The 26,977-nt window shown below is 40.1% G+C and overlaps 1 protein-coding gene across 4 annotated transcripts in view; it reads right to left on the bottom strand.

Annotated features, from left to right (window-relative positions):
• Positions 1 to 26,977, bottom strand: part of LOC124869392 (rap guanine nucleotide exchange factor 4-like) — a 45,739-nt gene that overhangs the window by 17,189 nt on the left and 1,573 nt on the right. The window contains exons 2-5 of one of the 4 annotated variants that reach the window (XR_007038577.1): positions 18,493 to 18,742; positions 9,680 to 9,822; positions 8,256 to 8,344; positions 6,602 to 6,748 (exon numbers count right to left, since the gene is read on the bottom strand). Coding sequence is in view for 2 of the 4 variants with exons in the window: in XM_047367194.1 (XP_047223150.1) it covers positions 6,602 to 6,748; positions 8,256 to 8,344; positions 9,680 to 9,822; positions 18,493 to 18,560 (447 nt within the window). In the remaining 2 variants the exon portion in view is untranslated. Of the gene's footprint in view, positions 1 to 1,609; positions 1,765 to 6,601; positions 6,749 to 8,255; positions 8,345 to 9,675; positions 9,823 to 18,492; positions 18,743 to 26,977 lie in introns of those variants that run through there. The other 3 variants (XM_047367194.1, XM_047367195.1, XM_047367196.1) reach the window with 3 other exon arrangements.

Genomic DNA, 26,977 nt, shown 5'->3' with positions numbered 1-26,977 from the left:
GCCCAAAACGTGGCACTTTCTGGTTATGATTGAGAAATAATAACCAATTTTATTTAATTAGAGATAACAGTTCGGATCAGAAGAGGAAGACGCTGATACAGTTGAATGTTCGTACTAGACTATGATCCCAAATGCAAATCAGAACTGCTTTTGAAATGGACAAACCAGGATAATATTTAGCTTCTGGAAATGTCCTGACATCAATTCTGTTGAAAATGTATGGAATGTGCTTAAAAGCCATGTCTGTGCCAGGAAACAAAAACAAAAACTTAAATGACCTGAAGCTGTGTAGCTACAAACTGTGTGATTAAGCCTGTTAGCATACATTTTGTCCTTGTGTGGATTAGAGACAATCTACAATAAACTCATACTGCTCTTTTTTACAAACCATTGAAGTTGTTATTTTTATAATCATGACACATTAAAAAATGCATCATCATTACAAGTCTAGAATTTAAAAAAAAATGTATCACTACAATGTGTTTATGTAAACCTGTGACCAGAACAATCAAGTCCCTACAATCAAAATAAATGATCTTTACAATGATGAAAACTTACAAGGGTTAAGTTATCTTTCTGGTTTTATGGTTCCTACAGCGCATAAAGTACTTTGTTATATCCAACAGATAGTAAAGGAAAGATTAGCCTCATTTATGCATCAAAGTGTCCCCAACCTTTTTCTGATTTTTATTAAACACCAAAAAATGTGACGAATTACATATTTGTTTGCAGGACAGAAATAGTGGCAGGTCTTAGCTTTGTTGCATTTAATGAATCTGGGAGTTTTCAGTAATTGACCTGCCGACTGTGGTTCAGAACCGTTTAAGGGAAAATTGGCCGACTCCAGATGATTTATCTGCACATCTCCAAAAATTAGCAAAGCAGAAAGCAGAAAAACTATTGGCCATAGGAAAGTGTGTGTGTGTTTTTTTTATTTATTTAAAAAAGACATCTAGATCTTTTGGTAGTCTAGTTAAACAAAATTGGGGCTTGTGACTTAGAGTATTATAGGATCCATAAAAAAATCAAATCCCATTAATGCCCCGTCTCTCTCGAAGGCCTACGATGTTACTTGAACACAGAACCTCAAGAGCCATTCAAAACAAAGCCTTTTGTACACCCAAGATCATTTATATGCAGAACATCTAACATTATATAATACACACACACACACCACACAAAGCAGCTGCATAAAGCAGAGTTGAGCTACTAAGCGAGCACAGATGCTGTTCTTACAGCTGTTAACATTAAATTACGATTGATTTTTAAAAATGTTTTCTAACAGAAACCTAAAATGTATGAGTGCTTCCCTGGGAGATAGTTATCTGGCAACCCATGCTTTGTGAGGATGGCCACAAACACACATAATGACAGATACGGAAACAGAGAGCATCTGTTTGACCTAAGGACACAGTCCCTACCCTGTCCACACATTTTTTTAATACATGCAGATCTATCACAGAAAAGCAAAGAACAATAACCTACATCCCACTGATGAACAGCATAAATATTGAGATCGCATCAGGTTCAGTTTTTTGAAAATGAAATATAAGCAACCAGTAAAAACACAAGCTTGCCCAAAACTGTTAAGCCAAAGAGTCAGACTCACCTGAGGTAACTCTCAGCAGACTAAAGCTGAAGGGACGGAAACCCCGGCAAGCTGCTCTCTGCTCCTTTACAATTCACACACACCCACACACACACTACCGGATAGCATCCTGCCCAAAACAAGCTGCTGTCGTCCTTTCTTTCTGCTTCCCTCTTCCTCTCTTCCCCTCACACACAGTTGCCCCAGTGTCTGTCTCTGTCTCTCGCTCACCCTCCCTCAGTGCAGTCAAGCCAAGAGCCAGAGCACTTTCTCTTGCAGGTTACCAGGGTGATCTGAGTCTCTGAATTACAGAGCTACTCCAGTGGAGGAGTAGGTTGTGAGAAGCAGCTGAGCAGAGACAGGAGTTGTAAAGGGTGAGGCTGGAGCAGGAGGGCAGGAGGACCAGAACAAGTCTTGTAAAATAGTTCAATGGAGGCGAAGGGAAGTGGGCATTGGAGTAAAAAGAGACTTAAGCAGAAAGAAAAGCAGGGGGAAAGGGCCAGGCAACCATCAGTAGCAATTGAAAGATGTGTCTTTACATAAAAGGAGAGAGCTGTTTATCCCAATTTCACTTGCTGCAAGAATTATGAAGCAGTGCTTCCTTTTCTTTCATCCGCCCATCAAACACAGGGCTGCATTCATCTTGTACCTTTTCAGTTGAGACGCACATGCACGTGCACACAAATTAGCCCACATGCACTGGCACACAAATTATACTCAAAGCTCCTCTTAGTATGAGCTGGATAAGACTGGAAAGAGAGCAACCTTAGGCTATGTGTTCTGCTTTGTGCCCACTGTACTAAAATAGACAGCTGATATGGAGCCAGAGTGCATTTAGTAGAAAAGCAAACACAATACAAGCCCAATAAGACACCACACGCGCTTTAATTACCAATTATTGTCTTATCTCGCTTTAACGGGTCCCTTCAGCATTAATGGAGATGGCACATTTCAGCAAATCTCATTTTTATTCATGCTGTTACACAACTGGGGAGGTAATGTTTCTATTATTGTATACTTGTGTAACCCAAAATCTTTATTGTGGGAAAACAGTAGCATCACAAATAACAAGACATTTCAGATGCAATATCAAAATCAATAAAAAGATCATTTCTATGCATTGTCTACTCAAACATCACTGTTGACCAGTAGTCGGCCCTTCAGTCTCCTTTTTGTGGCTCTCTTGGCTTTGACAGAAAAAAAAAAAAAATTATATATAAAATTATATATAATACAGGTCCTTCTCAAGAAATTAGCATATTGTGATAAAGTTCATTATTTTCTATAATGTAATGATGAAAATTTAACATTCATATATTTTAGATTCATTGCACACTAACTGAAATATTTCAGGTCTTTTATTGTCTTAATATGGATGATTTTGGCATACAGCTCATGAAAACCCAAAATTCCTATCTCACAAAATTAGCATATTTCATCCGACCAATAAAAGAAAAGTGTTTTTAAGACAAAAAACGTCAACCTTCAAATAATCATGTACAGTTATGCACTCAATACTTGGTCGGGAATCCTTTTGCAGAAATGACTGCTTCAATGCAGCGTGGCATGGAGGCAATCAGCCTGTGGCACTGCTGAGGTCTTATGGAGGCCCAGGATGCTTCGATAGCGGCCTTTAGCTCATCCAGAGTGTTGGGTCTTGAGTCTCTCAACGTTCTCTTCACAATATCCCACAGATTCTCTATGGGGTTCAGGTCAGGAGAGTTGGCAGGCCAATTGAGCACAGTGATACCATGGTCAGTAAACCATTTACCAGTGGTTTTGGCACTGTGAGCAGGTGCCAGGTCGTGCTGAAAAATGAAATCTTCATCTCCATAAAGCTTCTCAGCAGATGGAAGCATGAAGTGCTCCAAAATCTCCTGATAGCTAGCTGCATTGACCCTGCCCTTGATAAAACACAGTGGACCAACACCAGCAGCTGACACGGCACCCCAGACCATCACTGACTGTGGGTACTTGACACTGGATTCTGGCATTTTGGCATTTCCTTCTCCCCAGACTTCCTCCAGACTCTGGCACCTTGATTTCCGAATGACATGCAGAATTTGCTTTCATCCGAAAAAAGTACTTTGGACCACTGAGCAACAGTCCAGTGCTGCTTCTCTGTAGCCCAGGTCAGGCACTTCTTCCGCTGTTTCTGGTTCAAAAGTGGCTTGACCTGGGGAATGCGGCACCTGTAGCCCATTTCCTGCACACGCCTGTGCACGGTGGCTCTGGATGTTTCTACTCCAGACTCAGTCCACTGCTTCCGCAGGTCCCCCAAGGTCTGGAATCGGCCCTTCTCCACAATCTTCCTCAGGGTCTGGTCACCTCTTCTCGTTGTGCAGCGTTTTCTGCCACACTTTTTCCTTCCCACAGACTTCCCACTGAGGTGCCTTGATACAGCACTCTGGGAACAGCCTATTCGTTCAGAAATTTCTTTCTGTGTCTTACCCTCTTGCTTGAGGGTGTCAATAGTGGCCTTCTGGACAACAGTCAGGTCGGCAGTCTTACCCATGATTGGGGTTTTGAGTGATGAACCAGGCTGGGAGTTTTAAAGGCTTCAGGAATCTTTTGCAGGTGTTTAGAGTTAACTCGTTGATTCAGATGATTAGGTTCATAGCTCGTTTAGAGACCCTTTTAATGATATGCTAATTTTGTGAGATAGGAATTTTGGGTTTTCATGAGCTGTATGCCAAAATCATCCGTATTAAGACAATAAAAGACCTGAAATATTTCAGTTAGTGTGCAATGAATCTAAAATATATGAATGTTAAATTTTCATCATGACGTTAGGTATATATATATATATTATAAATTATACAGGTCCTTCTCAAAATATTAGCATATTGTGATAAAGTTCATTATTTTCCATAATGTCATGATGAAAATTTAACATTCATATATTTTAGATTCATTGCACACTAACTGAAATATTTCAGGTCTTTTATTGTCTTAATAAGGATGATTTTGGCATACAGCTCATGAAAACCCAAAATTCCTATCTCACAAAATTAGCATATAATTAAAAGGGTCTCTAAACGAGCTATGAACCTAATCATCTGAATCAACGAGTTAACTCTAAACACCTGCAAAAGATTCCTGAGGCCTTTAAAACTCCCAGCCTGGTTCATCACTCAAAACCCCAATCATGGGTAAGACTGCCGACGTGACTGCTGTCCAGAAGGCCACTATTGACACCCTCAAGCAAGAGGGTAAGACACAGAAAGAAATTTCTGAACGAATAGGCTGTTCCCAGAGTGCTGTATCAAGGCACCTCAGTGGGAAGTCTGTGGGAAGGAAAAAGTGTGGCAGAAAACGCTGCACAACGAGAAGAGGTGACCAGACCCTGAGGAAGATTGTGGAGAAGGGCCGATTCCAGACCTTGGGGGACCTGCGGAAGCAGTGGACTGAGTCTGGAGTAGAAACATCCAGAGCCACCGTGCACAGGCGTGTGCAGGAAATGGGCTACAGGTGCCGCATTCCCCAGGTCAAGCCACTTTTGAACCAGAAACAGCGGAAGAAGTGCCTGACCTGGGCTACAGAGAAGCAGCACTGGACTGTTGCTCAGTGGTCCAAAGTACTTTTTTCGGATGAAAGCAAATTCTGCATGTCATTCGGAAATCAAGGTGCCAGAGTCTGGAGGAAGACTGGGGAGAAGGAAATGCCAAAATGCCAGAATCCAGTGTCAAGTACCCACAGTCAGTGATGGTCTGGGGTGCCGTGTCAGCTGCTGGTGTTGGTCCACTGTGTTTTATCAAGGGCAGGGTCAATGCAGCTAGCTATCAGGAGATTTTGGAGCACTTCATGCTTCCATCTGCTGAGAAGCTTTATGGAGATGAAGATTTCATTTTTCAGCACGACCTGGCACCTGCTCACAGTGCCAAAACCACTGGTAAATGGTTTACTGACCATGGTATCACTGTGCTCAATTGGCCTGCCAACTCTCCTGACCTGAACCCCATAGAGAATCTGTGGGATATTGTGAAGAGAACGTTGAGAGACTCAAGACCCAACACTCTGGATGAGCTAAAGGCCGCTATCGAAGCATCCTGGGCCTCCATAAGACCTCAGCAGTGCCACAGGCTGATTGCCTCCATGCCACGCCGCATTGAAGCAGTCATTTCTGCCAAAGAATACCCGACCAAGTATTGAGTGCATAACTGTACATGATTATTTGAAGGTTGACGTTTTTTGTCTTAAAAACACTTTTCTTTTATTGGTCGGATGAAATATGCTAATTTTGTGAGATAGGAATTTTGGGTTTTCATGAGCTGTATGCCAAAATCATCCGTATTAAGACAATAAAAGACCTGAAATATTTCAGTTAGTGTGCAATGAATCTAAAATATATGAATGTTAAATTTTCATCATGACATTATGGAAAATAATGAACTTTATCACAATATGCTAATATTTTGAGAAGGACCTGTCTTTAACTGTGCTTCCCATTCCTGTATATCAGTAAGTGAGTAAGACTCATACTTAAAAATAGAAAACTTTTTTTTCTCTCTAACCTGTCTAACATATTTTAACTAACACAAAGAAACTAGGCAGTCCACTTCCAAATGTCTTCAAAACATAGAGCAGGCCTTTCAGGCTCCAATAGTCTGTTGTTTGTCCTTACTGTGCAGCTGGGGAGTATTTAAGTATCTGGTATCAATAACACTTATATGTTATTTTGTGGTAAATATTGAAAAAAGTTAGATTACAAACAAACTGACATCAGTTATGATAAAGAAGCAAGACAGGCAAGTGCAGTACATGCAAGCCTTTCTCTCTCTCTCTGTTCTTACAATAACCTGTTGTATTGCCTGAGGTGTTCATCTATTACAGTAGGTGCAACAACAGACACCATAATGGTGGACAGCCCTCTTGTGGTCAAGAGGGCAACTGCAACAGCAGCCTGTCGGAAAAGTGCAGAATCTATAACACCAAATCTTGTTTTAGCTGCTTAAATTTTTATTCATAGACTGGATTGTTGTATTTTATTATCCAGTGAGTGTTTCATCTCACCTCCCAGAGGGTCTTGAATTCCCTCTGTTCGATTCGGAGTAGCTCACTGGTCTCTCTGCTGACAATGGTAGCGTGGCGAGGCGTGTTGTCCAGGATGGACTCCCCGAAGGCCGTCCCAATCCCCAGGGTGCAGATTGTGACTGCATCCTATGCACAGACAGACATGATTAATCTGTGATTCAGAACACGCAACAAGAATTTTATGTTAGGTTAATTTAGGTTATTTATAAACTTCATAACAATACAGCAGTTAATACAAAACAAAGGTGATATATATTTTATCTCATTACAACCACAAACTTGAATGTATCTTTTACTGGGATTTTATGTGACACCAGCACAAAGTAGCATAATTAAGAAGTAGTTTTCAACCTTTTTCCAAATAAAAAACCAAATATGCAGTAGGCATATTGATTCCATTCCTCGTTTTTCTCTGCCACCATTAAATAAAATCTGGTGAAACTAGTTGTCTTCAGAGGTTTTTGGGTTATAACCAACAACTTCCCAAGCTTTATACATCTCACAGAATGCTGTTCAAGCTATCAATCCAAATTGTAAAAAAATATAGCCCCACTTATCTAGAAACCAAACCTACCAAAACACGACTATTTACCTAAACTGACAGGCAGAGCAAAAAGAGCCTTATTCAGAGAAGCAGCCAACTGGTCCATGGTGATTCTGAGTGAGTTGCTCAGATCTATAGCTCAGGTGAAAACATTCGTTGACAGGCAAAAACAGCTATTCACAGACACTCTCCATTGAATCTGACTGAGCTTCAGCCAATTTACATAGAAGAATGGGTAAAAACTTTAGTCTCCAGATATGCAAAGCTGGTAGAGACATATTAGACTTGAAGCTGTAATTTCAGCAAAAAGCGCTTCAGTAAAGTGTTTCCTCAAAACAGGCAAAATAAAAATGCTTTTCAGAGATTTATTTTTTTTTTAATTATAAAAAAAAAACATTTATTTTTGTTCCACTTTCAAGTATTTTCTACTTTACATTGGTATATTAGGAAATTCATTTAAAATACAAACAGTTATAATATCACAAACAAGGTACTTACTTATCTATTCATATTTTTATTGATTTAGACAAAATTTTCATTGAGCTGAATAAATCTCTGTTGTCCAAACTGATATTTCAAATATAGCAACAGAAACTAGGCCACCAATGGCACTTTAGGGCTCTGAGTATGAATAAGATTCACAACACAGGAGCTTCTTGTCTCTGTCTTTCAATTGGAACAAATCCTCTCTCTCCCTCTCCTCCCACATGTCATTCCTGTCCTCTGTATATACACTATAACCATATTTCCACAGTTTTGCTAAAAGGATATACAGTCCATCAGAAAGCACAATTCTCTGTGGATTTGCTCTCTGTGCTTTGGCGGTTTTGCTTCCTGAATATTCACGATGGGACAGAGTACCGTACAAGAACAATGTCAGCATTGAGGACTCATACAAGAACGGCTCTCTAACACTGGGGACACTTTTACAGCTGAATGGATACTGACAGAGAAGATGATAGAACAACCCCAGGGGAGAATAGAGAATATCAACACTAAATGATAAAAATATAAACTAGGTTTTAAATGATGGACACAAAAAATATGAACTCCTCCACACTGGTCTAAATTTGATAGAATTAGTCTTACCTGATGATTGGCAGTTTCTGACACTTTAACATCCAGGGAGCCAGACAGGACAGCATACCAACTAGTGCCTATGTCCCCCTGTCGAAATACTAGACAGTAATATACATTAGGCATTAGGCATCATTTTAAAATAAAACAATAAAAGTGCTATTTCATTCATCTATTTCATTCAAACATTTACAAGAAAATGTGTTTCCAGTCCTTTAGTATGGAACAAATTGTTGTCGTTTACAAGAAAAATTCTTTAAAGACATACGTTGAACACCACTTTTGAGAGTTGGGTATTTCAAGCAATAAACAATTTTAAATTCAATAAATGTTGGTTAATGACTGAATCCATAGACCTAACATTTGAACAATGATGATGTACATCAATTTCCAGCTTTATTCAGAGTAAACTGGAATGTTGTGGCTTTGCTTTTATGCAGTGGTCCATCCAACCAGCAGGTGTCTCTTCCTAGTGAGACCTCGCACAAGACATTAAAGAAAATGAAATTGTTCTCATAGTTGCTTGTAGCTGACCAGACTCCAAAGCTAATAGAGCCTCTGATCAGCTTGAAGCAGCCAGAAGCAGGAAAAAATATCCAGCAATGCAAATGAATGTCAATCTTTCCACAACTGTGCATCTGCAGTGGTGGTACAACACATCAGGGACAATTACAGATTGCCTCCAGGCAGGTCAGACACATATGACTACCGCTCATCAAGATCAACAACAGTCCACCAGCATCAGCAAGCATCTAAAAGGGTATTTAAACCGTGCCTTTTCATTTCTGTTTTCCCAGGCTTGTTTTAACACTACCAATTTGTTCAACAGCGAAACTTGATTTTAACTGATTAATTAAAACATTATCTTTTTACTGATTTTAAATTGAATTTTTAATATTATATTTATATTGATAGTAATTTTTTTTGCTATGAAATAGGTATGTTTTGAATATCTTCTTAAAAAAGGATTTGCATTTTTTTTATTTAGTAGTTTAATTCAGAAAGATTTGCAGAATAATAAGTTTTGATGTGACATACATTTATTTTTTAAAAAAGGGTTCACTTTTTATCCAAACTGCATAAAGTTTCTGAAAAGATGTTATCTTTTGTACCCGTCTATCTCTAATCGTACAGAAATAAAATGACTGTTTTTCACTTGCCAAGGTTTAGTACTCAGACAGTCACTCTTGAAGGTCAGTCTATAATAATCAATGAAAGTGGTGATATCAGTTTCTTTGAATATCTGTATATAAGAACAATCATAATATTTTACATTATACGTAGTACATCAAATTTAAACCTATACAAATGAGTTGCTGGACTGGGAAATGATTTGCCGGATTGGGATTTATTAGTCTGAACTTGGCAGTATAAGTGCAAAAAAACCCTATTAGGAGCCCACAGAAGTGTATGCTTGTTGGTGTTAGTGTACCTACACGTAATGCCTTTCTCCAGGCATTCATAAAAGGCGCAGGTACAGATCTGTAGCAGGAGTGGAGGTGGAAACCTCTGGAATGTTTTGACCCCTCTCAGTCTCGTCAGAATAATGTCCACATCCTCCCCTGATCGCTCTGAAGGTCTGCACAAAGAAGATCCACATTTAAAGCTATCCACTTGAATAAGGTGCAAAGGTACAATGATCTCAATATGGTGGATTATCTTATCATGCAAGTGCATTTCTTGACTGATACAAAGTCAGTCGAAACCTTGTTTTATGCTGTGATTACCCATCGTCTAATATGAAACAGTTGCAGTCACTGACCTATATGGCCAGTCAGAAATTTACAAACACTCATCACTGAAATAAATTACCAGTACTTTAATTTTGCGCTTTTAGTTATAAATTTGAATTGCTTTTTTTGATGTGGGACAGAAAATACAGTGTAAAATGGTTTCTAAAACCAAGACATTGGTGCCAAAAGTATATGTTGTACCTAACACACCCTATTAACTAATATTTGGATTTATGTCCCTTAACAGAAATGGAAGATTTCTTTTAAATTAGTTTGTACATTAATTTGTACAATGCATCAGTACCACTGGCAGAGAAACAAATTCACAGCATAACGCCAACACCACCATGCTTGTCAGTTGGTAATGATTTTTTAAATGTCTGACCAAAACACTTTCTACCAAAGGCATGCAATATGCTCATGTGGACAACTGCAACGTTCAGTCATGCTTGAATGTGTCAAATTGTTAATTGTAAATCTCTCAGTTCTTGACAATATTGAACTTTTCTGTCTTTGGACTGTAACACTGGTGTTCCAGCATCTCCCATTCTAGGATTGACTTGAGCCTGATGGGTCCTGGGTTGTTCTTGAACATCCTAATGAATTTTCTACACATGAAGGTGACAGGTTGAGTCAGATGGTTGAACTTTGGACACATTTAAATCTTCTAACACCACAAAGATCCCTAACACACATGAACACTGGTTATGGAATGGATAAAGCAGTGAGACAATAAACTTTTAGAACTGCTCCAACCTCAATCTTATTGAAAATGTATAAACAGTGCTTAAAAGCCTGCTCAGTATCAATAAAGTGACCACTTAAAATGAGCTTGACCATTGCTGAATAGAAGAGTGGTCAATTATCAGCCCAGATGTAAGCCAGTAGCTTTTTGATCACTACACGAAGAGTGTGGCTTCTCTGCAACGTGCTACGGGACATTTACCCAAATATTAGTGGGCGTGTATGTATATCTTTAAACCTGTATGCATACATTTTACTCTGCATTCTATCTGGATGAAATTCTAACTTGTGCACCCAATTCTTGTATTTAAAATTAATTAAGGTGGTTGCATGTACAGTAATTTCTCCCTGTGAAAAGAACGGTTCAAATACATCATTAAAAGCCCAATATTAATATTACATATTGTATAAGGGTAACAAGGTACAAAAGATATGAAAGTGATGTTATTGTATCATACATGACCACTTCCTAAATGTTGCTACTCAATCTAAGCCTTGTGGCATTTGGTGATTAGACACAGTCTAAAGTAAAAACCAGTTGCAATCAGCAGTCTTGACCTAAATAATGTACTACATTTTAAGTAAGAGACAGTTTGTTGTTATGTTGTCTTAGCTTTTTGTGTCCGTGTCCATGTGCGTGTGTGCGCGTGTGCATGTGTGTTTGTGTGTGAGCTGAGCTTTCTGCCTTCATTGTTCTGCCTACTCTCAGCATTAGCTAAAGAGGGCTGCATGCACCATTTCTTTCAACACAGGCCCCCCCACTGGGTGTTGATATTCTGGTGCTATTTCTAATAGACTTCTAATCTCACCGAGCACGCCCACAATTGAGCTGTGTGAAATCTACAAGGGTGAGCAGCGAACACACAGAAGAACGATCTGACGAATAAAACCTTCTGCTCAGTCATGTTCTGAAGAAAAACTACGGCGCCAAAACGTCTCACAGGAAAACACGCTGCAGTTAGAAAGCGCTTATTCACTTATTTTCTCTTTGCTAGTGACTCATCCTTGTGTGTGTGTGTGTGTAAATCCCTGATACAGAAGGGATAATACACTAAAAGAGCTCCTTCTTTTACAGATGAGAGAATGCCTTTCCCATCTTCAGCTCCGTCGTCTTCTCTCGCCCCCAGCACTTTCGTCTTTGTCTTCCTGATATGCAATTTTCTTTACTCAGCATCTATTTTTTTCTGTGTTTCTATACTTGTGTGTCTACTTCAAAACATGGTTTGTAAGACAAAATAGTATGAGTGCCTCTATTAATAGCTTCTTGCCATTACTAACAAAGTTTTGTATCTATTAGGCAGCACCACTCACATAATAACTGTATTACTTCTTTCAGTTGTTCATAAGGCGCAATAACTCACTTTCCTCTGTAACAAGCATTTACACTCATCTATCATTTTATTAGGGACACCTTACTAGCACTGGTCTGGACCCCCATTGGTCTACAGAATTGCTTCAATTCTTTGTGGAACAGATTCAACAAAGTTTTATAAACCTTTGAGATTTTGGTCTATATTGACAGAATAGCATCATGCATTAGTAAAGAAGCCATCAGAGGATGGGGACACTGTGGTCATAAAGGGATGGACGTGATCAGCAACAATATGCAGGTAGGCTAAAGTGTTTAAAGAATACTCTTTTGATACTAAGGGGCCCAATATGTACAAAAATATATTCCACGGCCATATACCACCACCACCAGCCTCAACCATTGATGGAAGGCAGATTGAACCCATGCTTTTATTTTGCTTACACCACATTTTGAATATGGAATCACGACTCAGGACTCGATTTGAGTGAGCATTTTTAAAATATGGCACCTAGTGGTCTTCTGGTGCTGTAGGCAATCTGTTTCAAGGATTAACGTGTTGTATGTTTAGAGATGGTATTTCTCATACTTGGGTATTAACAAGTGTTTTATTTGAGCTACTGTTGCCTTCCTTTCATCTCACACCAATCTGCTCATTCTCTTCTAAGATCTGATATCTACAAGGCAATGAACAACCACCTGAGAGATGAATGTTCATAAAAATCAAAGCATATCATAAGTTTCAGAAACACTCAGACCAGTTCATCTATTACCAACAACCACGCCAAGTTGATAGTAACTTAAATGCACTTTCCTCCTCATTCTGATGCCCAGTTTGACCTACAGCACTTTGAGATGCCTGTGCATTTAGCACAGATGTATTCAGCATCATGCGTTTCTTCTACAAATGGCTGCAGCTCCTTTGTTGAAGGTGAACGCTGAGGTTTGAAATGGAGACAAAGCAACTTCTGGAAAGTTCTATGCAATAAAGTTTAAAATAAGAAAGCAATGTCTGTTGTAAGTTTCATGAGCTTTAACATTATCATTTGTGATGTTGAAAATCTGCACAGTAGCGATGACATATTGTTTAACTTGTCTGCCATTACATCAAAGCACCTTAAACTCACAAAACACATTTGTTTTTTTATTATATGCTTTTATTGCACCAAACACCTCAGAAGTTGTATTGACTCCTATACAGACCATACTCTCCTCCAAAAGTGTGCAATGGCTAAGTACCTGGATGTTGGAATCCATCTATAGATTCACTATTTGTGTTAACAAGCACTAGAACAGGTCTACCTAATACCTAAAGTCTGCTCATTTATTTTGCCCATATCTGACAGAAAAGCCTCTGCCTACTTACAAATGAATCTCTTCCATTTTCTCTCTGCTTCTACTCTCTGACTCATCAACATCCTGCCTACATATTGGCCCCACTGCTCAGACAGAGCATCACAGCCCAGTCTAGTCTGGGTTAATGGTTTTGACAGGGGGACTCCTACACATTACAACAAAAAGAGACAAAAAGGTTAACCCTATAAGGCAATGGGGCTCTACATGTCTACAGTAAAAGTGTTAATTCTGTCTATAACGATCCTTTAACTCCTCATTCACTCTTTGTCCTTTTATCTTCCCTGAGCTTCCTGGCCTGCCAGCCTGCCAGGGGAAATCTGTATACCTCATCATTTGACATGAAAGTGACCTGAGAGGTGTTCACCTTGCATCACTCTACCCCCTTCCACCTTTCCTTTCTCTCTCCTCTTGGATGTCTCTTTTCTCAGCCTTCCTAGCCCTGATGCTAATGTCAGCAGAGATCTCAGCTTTCGACCACAAATTATGCGGCACACACACACAAACACACACATATGCATTAGGCGAAAACATTCTGTTTCCAGATAAATAAATCTTGGGTTGACCAATGTTAGGTCTAAACAATTGTCTTTCTGGTCCTGTCTGATTTTACTTTACTGTAACACAGATTCCTGCAGTTGCATTAATGAAGCTACTTCAACATTCATCTGCATCTACATATACAACCTGGGATCCTGTAAAAACATCTACTATTAACCAGCACTTTACAACCATCTCAACTACAGTAATGAATGAAGCTTCTAAATGTATGAGACAAGGCAATGGCTACTATGAAATTCTCATTTTGATAACCTTAAGTATTTAAGTAATAGTAACACATATACATCACTTTCGCCAAACATAATTACATTTAGGTCACTCAACAAAATTGTTTCTTGCTAAATGAAAGCATTTTATTTAGGCTTAAATTATTTCCATTTTTTTTTACGTTCCATGAACAAGTTATTTTTTTGGGTGCATTTGATAAAGATTTTTATGAACAAGATGTTAAAACTTACCCCTACAACAGTGGTCATACCACTTCTTTATTTTTCCAGCCACTATTGTCCATGTTTTTTTTTTCAAATGAAGCAGCTAAATTATATTGCTTTCCATTTGTACCCCGAACTCAGACTTTCCAACCTCCAAGAAGGAAATTTCAGCCAACTGTCTGGCAGTGCACAGCAACAGGTGTGGGTGGGGGTTACTACACGCTTTATACACACAGAACAAACTCTGGTCACTTGAGCACTTTCTCTGGCATCTTATTAAAAGAACAGCAAAATAGTATAACGGAAGATATTCACTTTTTAAAACCTTGTTGTACCTTGATACCAATAACAGGCCAATGCCTGTGAGTATATACAGTACAGACCAAAAGTTTGGACACACCTTCTCATTCAAAGAGTTTTCTTTATTTTCATGACTATGAATATTGTAGCTTCACACTGAAGGCATCAAAACTATGAATTAACACATGTGGAATTATATACTGAACAAAAAAGTGTGAAACAACTGAAAATATGTCTTATATTCTAGGTTCTTCAAAGTAGTCACCTTTTGCTTTGATTACTGCTACGTACACTCTTGGCATTTTGTTGATGAGCTTCAAGAGGTAGTCACCTGAAATGGTTTTCACTTCACTGGTGTGCCTTGTCAGGTTTAATAAGTGGGATTTCAAGCCTTATAAACGGGGTTGGGACCATCAGTTGTGTTGTGCAGGAGGTGGTTACAGTACACAGCTGATAGTCGTACTGAATAGAGTTAGAATTTGTATTATGGCAAGAAAAAAGCAGCTAAGTAAAGAAAAACGAGTGGCCATCATTACTTTAAGAAATTAAGGTCTGTCAGTCCGAACAAACTTTGAAAGTGTCCCCAAGTGCAGTCGCAAAAACCATCAAGCGCTACAAAGAAACTGGCTCACATGAGGACCGACCCAGGAAAGGAAGACCAAGAGTCACCTCTGCTGCAGACGATAAGTTCATCCGAGTCACCAGCCTCAGAAATCGCAGGTTAACAGCAGCTCAGATTAGAGAACAGGTCAATGCCACACAGAGTTCTAGCAGCAGACACATCTATAGAACAACTGTTAAGAGGAGACTGTGTGAATCAGGCCTTCATGGTAAAATAGCTGCTAGGAAACCACTGCTGAGGACAGGCAACAAGCAGAAGAGACTTGTTTGGGCTAAAGAACACAAGGAATGGACATTAGACCAGTGGAAATCTGTGCTTTAGTCTGATGAGTCCAAGTTTGGTTCCAACCACCGTGTCTTTGTGCGGCGCAGAAGAGGTGAACGGATGGACTCTACATGCCTGGTTCCCACCGTGAAGCATGGAGGAGGAGGTGTGATGGTGTGGGGGTGCTTTGCTGGTGACACTGTTGGGGATTTATTCAAAATTGAAGGCATACTGAACCAGCATGGCTACCACAGCATCTTGCAGCGGCATGCTATTCCATCCGGTTTGCATTTAGTTGGACCATCATTTATTTTTCAACAGGACAATGACCCCAAACACACCTCCAGGCTGTGTAAGGGCTATTTGACCACGAAGGAGAGTGATGGGGTGCTGCGCCAGATGACCTGGCCTCCACAGTCCCTGGACCTGAACCCAATTGAGATGGTTTGGGGTGAGCTGGACCGCAGAGTGAAGGCAAAAGGGCCAACAAGTGCTAAGTATCTCTGGGAACTCCTTCAAGACTGTTGGAAAACCATTTCAGGTGACTACCTCTTGAAGCTCATCAACAGAATACCAAGAGTGTGCGTAGCAGTAATCAAGGCAAAAGGTGGCTACTTTGAAGAACTTAGAATATAAGACATATTTTCAGTTGTTTCACACTTTTTTGTTCAGTATATAATTCCACATATGTTAATTCATAGTTTTGATGCCTTCAGTGTGAAGCTACAATATTCATAGTCATGAAAATAAAGAAAACTTTGAATGAGAAGGTGTGTCCAAACTTTTGGTCTGTACTGTAAGTACATCTTTTTTCTGATAATTGCATCTGTGGTGTTTCAACCAGACATTTTACCTAATCCTTTATCTGGATTAATGTGTTAAATGGGCCATATACAATCTGCCTGGGACAACCACAAACAAATCAAATCAGATTGTATCTAGCACAGGGGTGTCCAAGTCAAGTCTTCAAGAGCTACCATTCTGCAGCTTTTAGATGCATGACTTCTACAACACATCTAAATTAAATGGCTGAATGCCCTCATCAGCCTGTCATTCACCTCTGCAGAGGCCTGGTAATGAGCCATTCATTTGATTCAGGTGTGTTGGATAGGGATGCATCTAAAAGTTGCAGGATAGTAGCTCTCAAGGACTGAACTTGGACACCCTTGATCTAGCACATTTTCCTCTAAATAAATATCTCTGGAAAAGTACATTAAACTGGTTTATGTCTAGGTCTCTGTCTTTATATCACCACCCTCCAATCCCTGCACTTATCCACCTCAAACGGTTTCTGTAGATCAAAGCTCTCAAACACAGTCATAGGTAGAAGGTAGAAATTTATTAAATCAGAGGTGAATAGAAGAAAAGTGCTAAGTGCTTCACACTGGGATCCTGTCTTGTCCATCCATTCATTAGTCCGGCCCAGTCCCTCCTACCACTGCAGACTCACTGCTTTTACCTCATGATGTATACAGTACTGCACCACAACATTTAAACACTCCTCTTAATCAGACCACAATAACACAATGCTCATGGTTTTATTCTGGATTCAAACTAATTTAATCATACTAACATTAAAAAACAAAACTAAGATGATTTTGAAAGCAACAATTTAAGAGATTTTGCAATTTATTTAGAGTTCCAACGGTGAATATTTCTCATATATTATGACAGCAAATAGTTTGGTTTTGTATTTCACCTGAACAAAACAGACAAATTTAGAGATGACATCTTTGTCCCTAAGTAACTAAGGCTGAGTCCCTTTTCCTAGGGTAACATGTTTCCACTGTGAAATGGGAAACTCATTCAAAAGGAAGATGCATCAATGGTTCTCATGTTGTAATATGTAAAATTATGACTTAACACGGCCTTATTCGTTGGGTTAACAATTATCAGTCTCTTAGGGGTAAATGAACCATGCTCCTAATATACCTGCCCCCTCACCCCTTTACTCCCCCAAAACAACAGGGGTAATCTACCCCTTGGGAAAATAGGGTAAAAATGAGGGGATGGGTTAAATTGGTCTTATTCTCACTAATGCTGACAAATTATTCCACTAACCTAAACACCCTTTAGTTATCCTTATATGAATCAATGTTGAAAGTAAAGTCAGGTTCTTATTCCAACTAAATGTGACAAAATGTAGCTCTGTGAAGTAATCCACAAAACGCACCAGGTCTTCTTCCAGGTGTGGAAAAGAGGACAAGATGGTAGCTTCAGGTTGCTAATGGTAACGCGATGATGTGTCGGAGGTGTGCGCAGTATATGCGTGGGTGTGGGGTGCACGTCTTATAGATCAGGGTTTGTCCATCAGACACAGTAACTAGTGAAAACTCCTCCTTCATAATATTTCCTTTAGATATTCACGCTAAGGTTGTAGTTTATGGATCCTTAAAGCTGCTGGAATGTTAATCCCATCTGAAGTTGGTCACAGTGTGAATCAGCTAATCTGTTCAGCCATACAAGACAGCTTTGCATGCAGCAATGTGACAATGCCTAATATAACTGAATACAAATGCTGTGGTTCTTCTATTTAACCTGAGGCAATCGCTACACAGTCCACTGATCTATTTTGAATCTATTTGTCTCAGCAGACAAATGAAACCCATGTGGCGCTCATCAACCCTGTCCGTCACAGTTTATACAGTGCAGTAATACCCCCACTGAACCTCCAGGCCAGCAACGCCTTTTTGACCGAACACGTACAAAAGCAGGATTTTCTTTCAGGTACACTGGGGATTGTTACACCACATCCTGCACGGCTATCCTTCTACTGAAAACATATAAAACGCTGAAAACGAGGTATATCACATCGTTACTTCGCTGTCACACTGCACACGGACAATCACCGGTTCCGAATAATCACGCTGAAGCTGATGAATGAACAAATGAGAAACGGCGTGGTTGTGGGTCGCATTATTATTTAACCCACCTTTTGTCCAGACAACAGATCCACTCCGCTGATGGAGACGAATTCGCGGACGTCTGCACTGCGACCATCTTCCCCGGCTGCCTGTCGCTGTGATGCTGCCGGAGGAGGCTTCCCGGTTATTGGTGGTCGTTAATGAACGTGAGCTCCGGCTGCGCTCCCCTCCCACACCCGCATCTCTGCTTCGAGCCACCTCACACGTCTACAGGCTGCTGCCTTCATCGTGGAGTGCAGATCACTTGTATCGGTTTGCCTTTCGTGCCAAACCCAATGATCAGAAGCAGTACGAGAGAAAGGACAGAAATATTGTAATAAAATTGGAAACAATTCACGTTTAATGCTTTAAAAACAGAATACATATGTGAGATGAGTTACCTTCTAATACATGAAGATAGACCCATGTTCATTTTTAAAGCTGGTATTTAGTGTTTAACCCCCACTGACTTTTATTAATCATATTTCAAAACATGAGGCTGCTACCAGTTTAAAACTATTTGCACCAGTTGAATGCAGAAGGAGCATACAGGAGTGTGAGGAAGCTAACCAAGGACATATAATCAACAGAGGGAATATTCAGCTCACTGATTATACAAAACAGAGTGAATGGTAAAGAGTCCAGTTGTTAAATTTAGAACCTGAATTAAAAGGTAACTATTAGTTCTTGACAGGGGCAGTTGCCCAGGGCAGCATTAGAAAGGGGTGAGGGACACACAATCTGTCAGTTGGGGCCTGAACAAGTTTTCTTTTGCTTGTGTGGTCAATTGAGAGTTCATGTCTGTTGAGTAGGTGTCTACTGATTGTTGCTGAGAGACCAGCTCATGTACAGAGTGCACTACATTTTATTGCACCCCATAATATAATTTTTGTGTGTTGGGAAGTGGCAGAAGGAGGGCCCCACCCAGAGTGCTATATATACCCATTTATCCATCCATCCATTTCTTCTCATCTGGGAGTAATGAACTCCAGAAAGGAAACCATGACATCCATTTCCCCAATGACACTCTACAACTTATTCTGGACAGTACCGAGGCATTCCCAAGCCAAAAGGGAAATATAGTTCCTTCAGCAAGTTCTAGGTCTGTAGCTCTACAACAGGGTCTTCTCCGAGTGGGTTGTGCCAGAAAATCTTTGAAAAGGAATATGATGTTGTAGATTTTTAGTTGCCTAAATAGAAGACAAATTGACTCCTTTCTTGTTTCTTGAAGATGTGTCAGCTCTAATGCAAAATGCTTTTTCAGTTCCGATCATTGCTTGGAAGTTATGAGACACAGTTGCTGAGAAATCAGAACTGAAAAAGCTTTTTCCATGAGAATTTAGATGTCTTGAGGAAACAAGAGAAGTCCAGTTGCCTTCTATATAAGCACATAGGACTCCAAGGGGAGACACCCAAAAGGCCTACTGATCAGTTTTTTAAACTACCTCAACTGATTCCTTTCAGTGTGAAGAAGCAGTGGCTCTACTCTAAGTGGTCCCGAGATACCTGAGGTCCTCACCCAGTCGGCTCCTTGAGTTTTTTTGCTCATGACATTACTACAAAAAAAGGCCCCAAGCCGTTAATCCATCTCCAGCTGCTTCCTACCATCAAGACACCAAGATACTGAAAATGCTCTCAAATATAACAGGGGCGCTGAATAACCTGCGTAACCTGCAAAATGTCATGACACACGACCACCCGACTCCCAGCTCCTCTTGGCTAGACTGGATGCTCCAAAGGGGGTGGATGAATTGGGTTAAGATTTTCTTATTTGCAATAGCAGCATTCCTGATCATCCTGTGCACCATGTCAATATACACTAAATTCGCACTTTTGAGCATCTCTGAAACTTTTACGCCTGCAGAATCCCCAACAAATTGCCTCAAGAGGCATGATCATAAGCCTTCATAATATTCAGAAAACACATTGACTGGACAACCAAACTCCCACAACTCCCTCAAGTCACACTGCACCTTCTGACTCCTTTTTAAAAGTCCACCTGGACCACCCAGATTTTTTCTGACATTATAATAGGGTCAGGAAGCAGGACTGCACAACTGAGTTTGTGTTCTTCATGTGTTTAGTGCTGCAGGCTTGTAGTATAAATACATCCAGGTTTAGGCACCAAAAAAGCCTATGGTGAAGGAAAGCCTTGGACAAGTCACCTTCAGTCATGGTTGGATAAAACCTGGAAAAAGGGATACGGGACAGAATTGGGTTGATGTCAACATCATTAAAGGGAAACCAAAAACCAGGGCATCATTCAGCACTCTGTCACTGATATACTTAGAAGATAGCACAAATGCAACACCAACAACTACAATAAAAAGCAGGTTTACAAAAGCATACATTTAAAAAATGCAACAATTTCCAGCCCCACAGTTTGCCAGCCAAATACTTTATAGTAAGAAATGTCTACACATCCACAAATTACATTAAAATGTTGTAACCAAAATCAAATGTGGCCTCAATGAACTGTACAGATGCACAAAATTGATATAAAAATAATACTGAACGTGACTTTGTGAAATATATTTCAATACAAATGCCATTTCACTGTTTTGTCAGCAACAGTATAAAAATCTATATAGTGCATAAGAAAGGAGGTGAGGAGCCAAAACAGAATATGGTCAGCATCAACCCAGGCATGAGAGGCAATGTGAAATAAATACGCTGCATGAAGAGGCCAGCTTTTGCATTTCTTTTCTGATGCCACTAAGCAGAAATCTCTGCAGGATACCACTCCTGCCACATTTGAAATGCATGCAAAAATGCAGCAGTGTCACCAATTTCCATTTAAACCACTTATAAGAGCCAGCAGTGGCAGAAATACAGGAAGTCGCCTTAAAGAGGCCCACCTGTGAACCTGTGCAGACACTGACTGCACAGGTTCACAGATTCCTTGAACCCACAATCCGTCTTTCTCTGGGATGGTGACAACATTTATTTGTTCCTCTACATGGGATGAATTACAGTGTGTGAATGTGTGCACCTGCTACAGTTGTGTTTGTGTGTACGTTAACATCTGCCATACTGTACTTGTTTGAAAAGGCACTTTAATGCACATGACTGAAACACTGAGTGGGGAAGAATTCAGCAGATTGATACAACAAAGGGGATGTTAACAGCAATGTCGCCTAAGGTCTAATGGGCATTGTGTGTTGAAAAATATATAGAATGGTGTGTACACACACATATACGTACATACAGTTATGCGGAACCTTTTTTTCCTCACAATTTCACATTAAATTACACTAAACTTGCCTTATAAATTCAATTCAATTCAAAAATACTTCATTGATCCCTGAGGGGAAATAAGAATTCCAGTACAACTAATCCAGCCACACAGCATGACACAAGACAAGCGGGGACGGGTCACCGAGGTCTCCTCACAGGCGCTACCTTGCTAGATGAGAAAAGAGGCCACATTAGGTAAGTAGAGGAAAAAAAATCATATTTCACACTTTATCCTTAGCAGCAGACAGTTTAAGATTGCAAAAAACATACAAAACAACATCATGCAGGGGATCTGGTGAAGGCGGTGTGAGGGGGTGCATATGTTTATCTTGGGCATGTGTGTGTGTGCAAGTAAGTCCATGAAGCACTGTCACAGAGGCCATTGTCCTTGATGGTACGTTGGAATGTACATCAACCAGCCACACAGTTCTGAGTAGGTCCACAGATGTCCTCAAGGAAGGGAGGGGGCAGAGCATCTTGTTTACATAACATCCAGGAGAAGTTGAAGATAGCCAGCCATCCAAGGCCAAACAGGGGAGCCAGATTCAGATAACAACTATCGTTTTGGGTCAGGCAGACTCTTAGTTTTCCGTCTGCCTTGAGAGTCTCGCTGGTGCTTCTCAATGGCGAATCCAAACAGCCTAATTCCAGGTCCTTTCCGCCAGATCCGAGCGAACAACTTTCTCCAAGATTTATCCCATTTCACCCCTGACTCCAGGAACCGCAACCTGCCTGCGATCCTGTAAGGATCACATCCAGTCTGCGATTCAGCTCACATAACATCTCAGTCTGAGTGTTGATCTCTCTGCAGATCCCATCATACATGCCAGGCTGCCTTACAATGGCCAGAACAGCTTCCGAATTTCTCGATATGCCAGGTAACTGCCGACTCCAAAAAGCAGAAATCCTGTTATCAAACATCCAATTGTGTACACATCTTTGACATCCTCAACTGAGATTATCAACAAACACACAATCCTCCACTTCTGCCAGAAGTCCATCGTGTATACGGAGAAAAATGTTGTCCCGTCTGGACAAGACGGTTCCCCTTCACCCTCTCTTCTCGTCGACAAAATTTGATCAATTGCATTGAGGGACCAGCTGACCAAATCCATAACTCAGAATTTTGGAAGATATGCAAAGAAAGGCTCCAAAAAAGAAAGACTAGACACAGAGCTGAAGCAGGGCAGATAAGGGATGGTGCGGGAGACAGAGAAAAAGCATCCTCCTCCACCGAGAGCAGAAAGAAAAGCGCAGTACTTGGCGAAAATGTTTTTTTGGAATCCTTCCATGACGTTCTCACAATAGTTTGATGGAACTCTGTCAGATTCCTCCTGACAGAACTGGTGTAACTGAGCCAGGTTTGTATATCGGCTTGCTCACGAACACCTTTTTAGTTGTAAACCCAAGAAACTAGGGCTGTGATCAGGGCTCACTGCAAAACATTGACCTTGTTCTCCTTAAGCCACCTTGACCCATTTGTCAAATCGTATTGGGCCAGAAGGCACATTTGGGGCCAAACCTTCCATTCCTGTCTGATATATTGAGACGCTGCTTTAATATTTCCACATAAGGATTTTTTTCTTATCATGCTCTCTGTTTTGCAATACAAAAGAACCCCATACCATGATGCTGCCTCAATACTTCACAGCTGAAATGGTGTTCTCAAGCTTGCAAGCACCCCCTTTTTTCTTCTAATGTAGCAATGGTCATTACGGGCAAACATGTCGTTTATAGTTTCATCAGACGGAAGGAAATGTCTCCAAAACTAAAATCTTGTTCCCAGAGTGCATTTGCAATCTGTAATCTCTTTTGGAGTAATGGTTTCTTCATCTCTGAGTGGCCTTTCAACCCTTGTTGGTACAGAACTCATTTGACTGTGGATAAAGATGCTCTCTCACCAGCTTCTGCAAACATCTTTACAAGGTCTTTTGTTTATGTTCTGGAGATACATACATTTCTTACAGGAAAAAAATATCTCCTGGACACAGAACCCATTTCCTTCAGGAATAGTATGATTGTAGGACATTCCTATGCTGTTTTATGTTTTAGTTGCATGCAATTGTTTGTAAAGATGTGGCACCCTCAGGCATCTGAAAATTGTGCAAATGATTGATTGACCAGAATTTTGGAGGTCCACAATTATTTTTCTGATGCTGATTCCTTTTGATTTTCCCATGACGTTACACAAGGGAGTCGTGTGTTTAATGTGTTGCCTTTAAATACAGTGCCTTGCGAAAGTACTCAGCCCCTTTGAACTGGTCAACCTCTTGTCACATTTCAGGGTTCAAACATAAAAATATAAAATTCTAATTTTTTGTGAAGAATCAACAACAAGTGGGACACAATTGTGAAGTCGAATGAAATTTATTGGATGTGTCAAACTTTTTTAACAAATAAAAAACTGAAAAGTGGGGCGTGGAATATTATTCGGCCCCTTTACTTTCAGTGCAGCAAACTCACTCCAGAAGTTCAGTGAGGATCTCTGAATGATCCAATGTTGTCCCAAATGACTGATGATGATAAATAGAATCCACCTGTGTGTAATCAAGTCTCCGTATAAATGCACCTGCTCTGTGATAGTCTCAGAGTTCTGTTCAAAGCGCAGGGAGCATCATGAAGACCAAGGAACACACCAGGCAGGTCCGAGATACTGTTGTGGAAAAGTTTAAAGCTGGATTTGGATACAAAAAGATTTCCCAAGCTATAAACATCCCAAGGAGCACTGTGCAAGCAATCATATTGAAATGGAAGGAGTATCAGACCACTGCAAATCTACCAAGACCCGGCTGTCCCACTAAACTTTCATCTCGAACAAGGAGAAGACTGATCAGAGATGCAGCCTAGAGGCCCATGATCACTCTGGATGAACTGCAGAGATCTACAGCCGAGGTGGGAGAGTCTGTCCATAGGACAACAATCAGTCGTACACTGCACAAATCTGGTCTTTATGGAAGAGTGGCAAGAAGAAAGCCAATTCTCAAAGATATCCATAAAATGTCTCGTTTAAAGTTTGCCACAAGCCACCTGGGAGACACACCAAACATGTGGAAGAAGGTGCTCTGGTCAGATGAAACCAAAATCAAACTGTTTTGCCACAATGCAAAACGATATGTTTGGCGTAAAAGCAACACAGATCATCACCCTGAACACACCATCCCCACTGTCAAACATGGTGGTGGCAGTATCATGGTTTGGGCCTGCTTTTCGTCAGCAGGGACAGGGAAGATGGTCAAAATTGATGGGAAGATGGATGGGGCCAAATACAGAACCATTCTGGAAGAAAACCTGTTGGAGTCTGCAAGAGACCTGAGACTGAGACGGAGATTTATCTTCCAACAAGACAATGATCCACAACATAAAGCCAAATCTACAATGGAATGGTTCACAAATAAACGTATCCAGGTGTTGGAATGGCCAAGTCAAAGTCCAGACATGAATCCAAACGAGAATCTGTGGAAAGAGCTGAAGACTGCTGTTCACGAACGTTTTCCATCTAACCTCACTGAGCTCCAGCTGTTTTGCAAGGAAGAATGGGCAAGAATTTCAGTCTCTCGATGTGCAAAACTGATAGAGACAAACCCCAAGCGACTTGCAGCTGTAATTGCAGTGAAGGGTGGCGCTACAAAGTATTAACGCAAGGGGGCTGAATAATATTGCACGCCCCACTTTTCAGTTTTTTATTTGTTAAAAACGTTTGACACATCCAATAAATTTCATTCCACTTCACGATTGAGTCCCACTTGTTGATTCTTCACAAAAAATTAGAATTTTATAACTTTATGTTTGAAGCCTGAAATGTGGCAAGAGGTGGACCAGTTCAAGGGGGCCGAGTACTTTCACAAGGCACTGTAGATTACCATTTAACTGAAAAGCTGTGAAGCTGTGAAGTTTACATCATCATCTGTGCTTTACCAACTTCTCTACAGGCATAGTAATCTCAGTGTATGTAAACCTCTGACTTTGAAGAAAGTAAAAAAAAAAATTCTACACAGGACTAATATGTTGTTATAAATGTGCAGCACAAAGATTTCAACATGAAGTCACATAACAATTGCATAAATAACTTAATGTCAGGATCAACACTGTAAGTAACACAGCTGCCATTTAAACCCTAATTTAAACAAATGCGCGACATATTCAGTAAGCTGTCTCACTGCGGAAAAGCAGAAAATCGTGTGTTGCTCATTAAAACTGCCACTGAATGTGTGTTCAACCCAGCTGAGGCTCAGTTAGAGAAAACATGTGGAGACTCAACGTAATTCCCCCCTGCAAATGCGGGAAACTAAATACGGTTGGCTTCACATACAGGGCACAATAAAATGCTGCCTACATCACAATACAGCCGCTCAGTGATGAACTATACAACGTAAAAACACATTCTGTTTTTTGGTTTTTTTATCTACATCAGAGATTCTCGTACATTACAACCAGATACCACAACTTCAATAAATACACAGTATACTGTTACTTTCTGAAATAAAAATGAATATATACATAGAAATTACTAGAAAAAATTTAGAATTTGTTTTTCTTTATATTAGATTTATACATTTCTAATTAAGTGAAAGATGGAAACACTGTGTTTCCCATTAAGCTGGAATAAAAACATTTTTACGTGACATGATTATGTGTGTGATTTATTCTTAATAGATAAATATCTATCAGCTGAAAACATGATTGATCATCAGTTTCTGCCAAAAACATTACAGTGTAATTAAACCACAATCAAAAGGAGGAACATGTATGAGTGCAAATTTACTCAAACCGTATGAATAATTGTATATAAAAAAAAACAACACTCTGTCAACAAGGCTTGCCACAACTGTTAAAAAAAATCAGGATGTGTGCTGCATAGACTGTAATGTTAAGAGCACCCCCTGCTGGTTTAACAGCATATTTGCAATACTAAAAGTGTGTGAAGCATTTCAATATTAATAACTTAATGTTACTTCTCACAGCCAATCATAGTTAGATTTGAACATAATCACCAGGAACTGAAAGGAAAACTTGTTTGTGAATTACAAATCTGTACATGCAGATTGAGTTCGGTAGTCACCCAATTAGCAAACAGAGGGTGATTTAACCTCAGTATGACTACAGCTGGTTTGTGAAGGTCTTAAAGGCTTGTTGGAGAAGAAAGTCATTGTTTAAAGAAAGCCAGAAGGGGCCCAATCTGCAGTTTGTGAAAGACTGTGCTATTGTCAGATAAGACCAAAACTGAGCAACATAAAACACAATTTCCTAAACACACCATTCACCCCTGTGAAATATGGT

This window comes from Girardinichthys multiradiatus, chromosome 6 (genome assembly GCF_021462225.1).
Source record: "Girardinichthys multiradiatus isolate DD_20200921_A chromosome 6, DD_fGirMul_XY1, whole genome shotgun sequence".
NCBI classification, from domain to species: domain Eukaryota; kingdom Metazoa; phylum Chordata; class Actinopteri; order Cyprinodontiformes; family Goodeidae; genus Girardinichthys; species Girardinichthys multiradiatus.
This window is presented reverse-complemented; position numbering and strand designations above follow the sequence as displayed.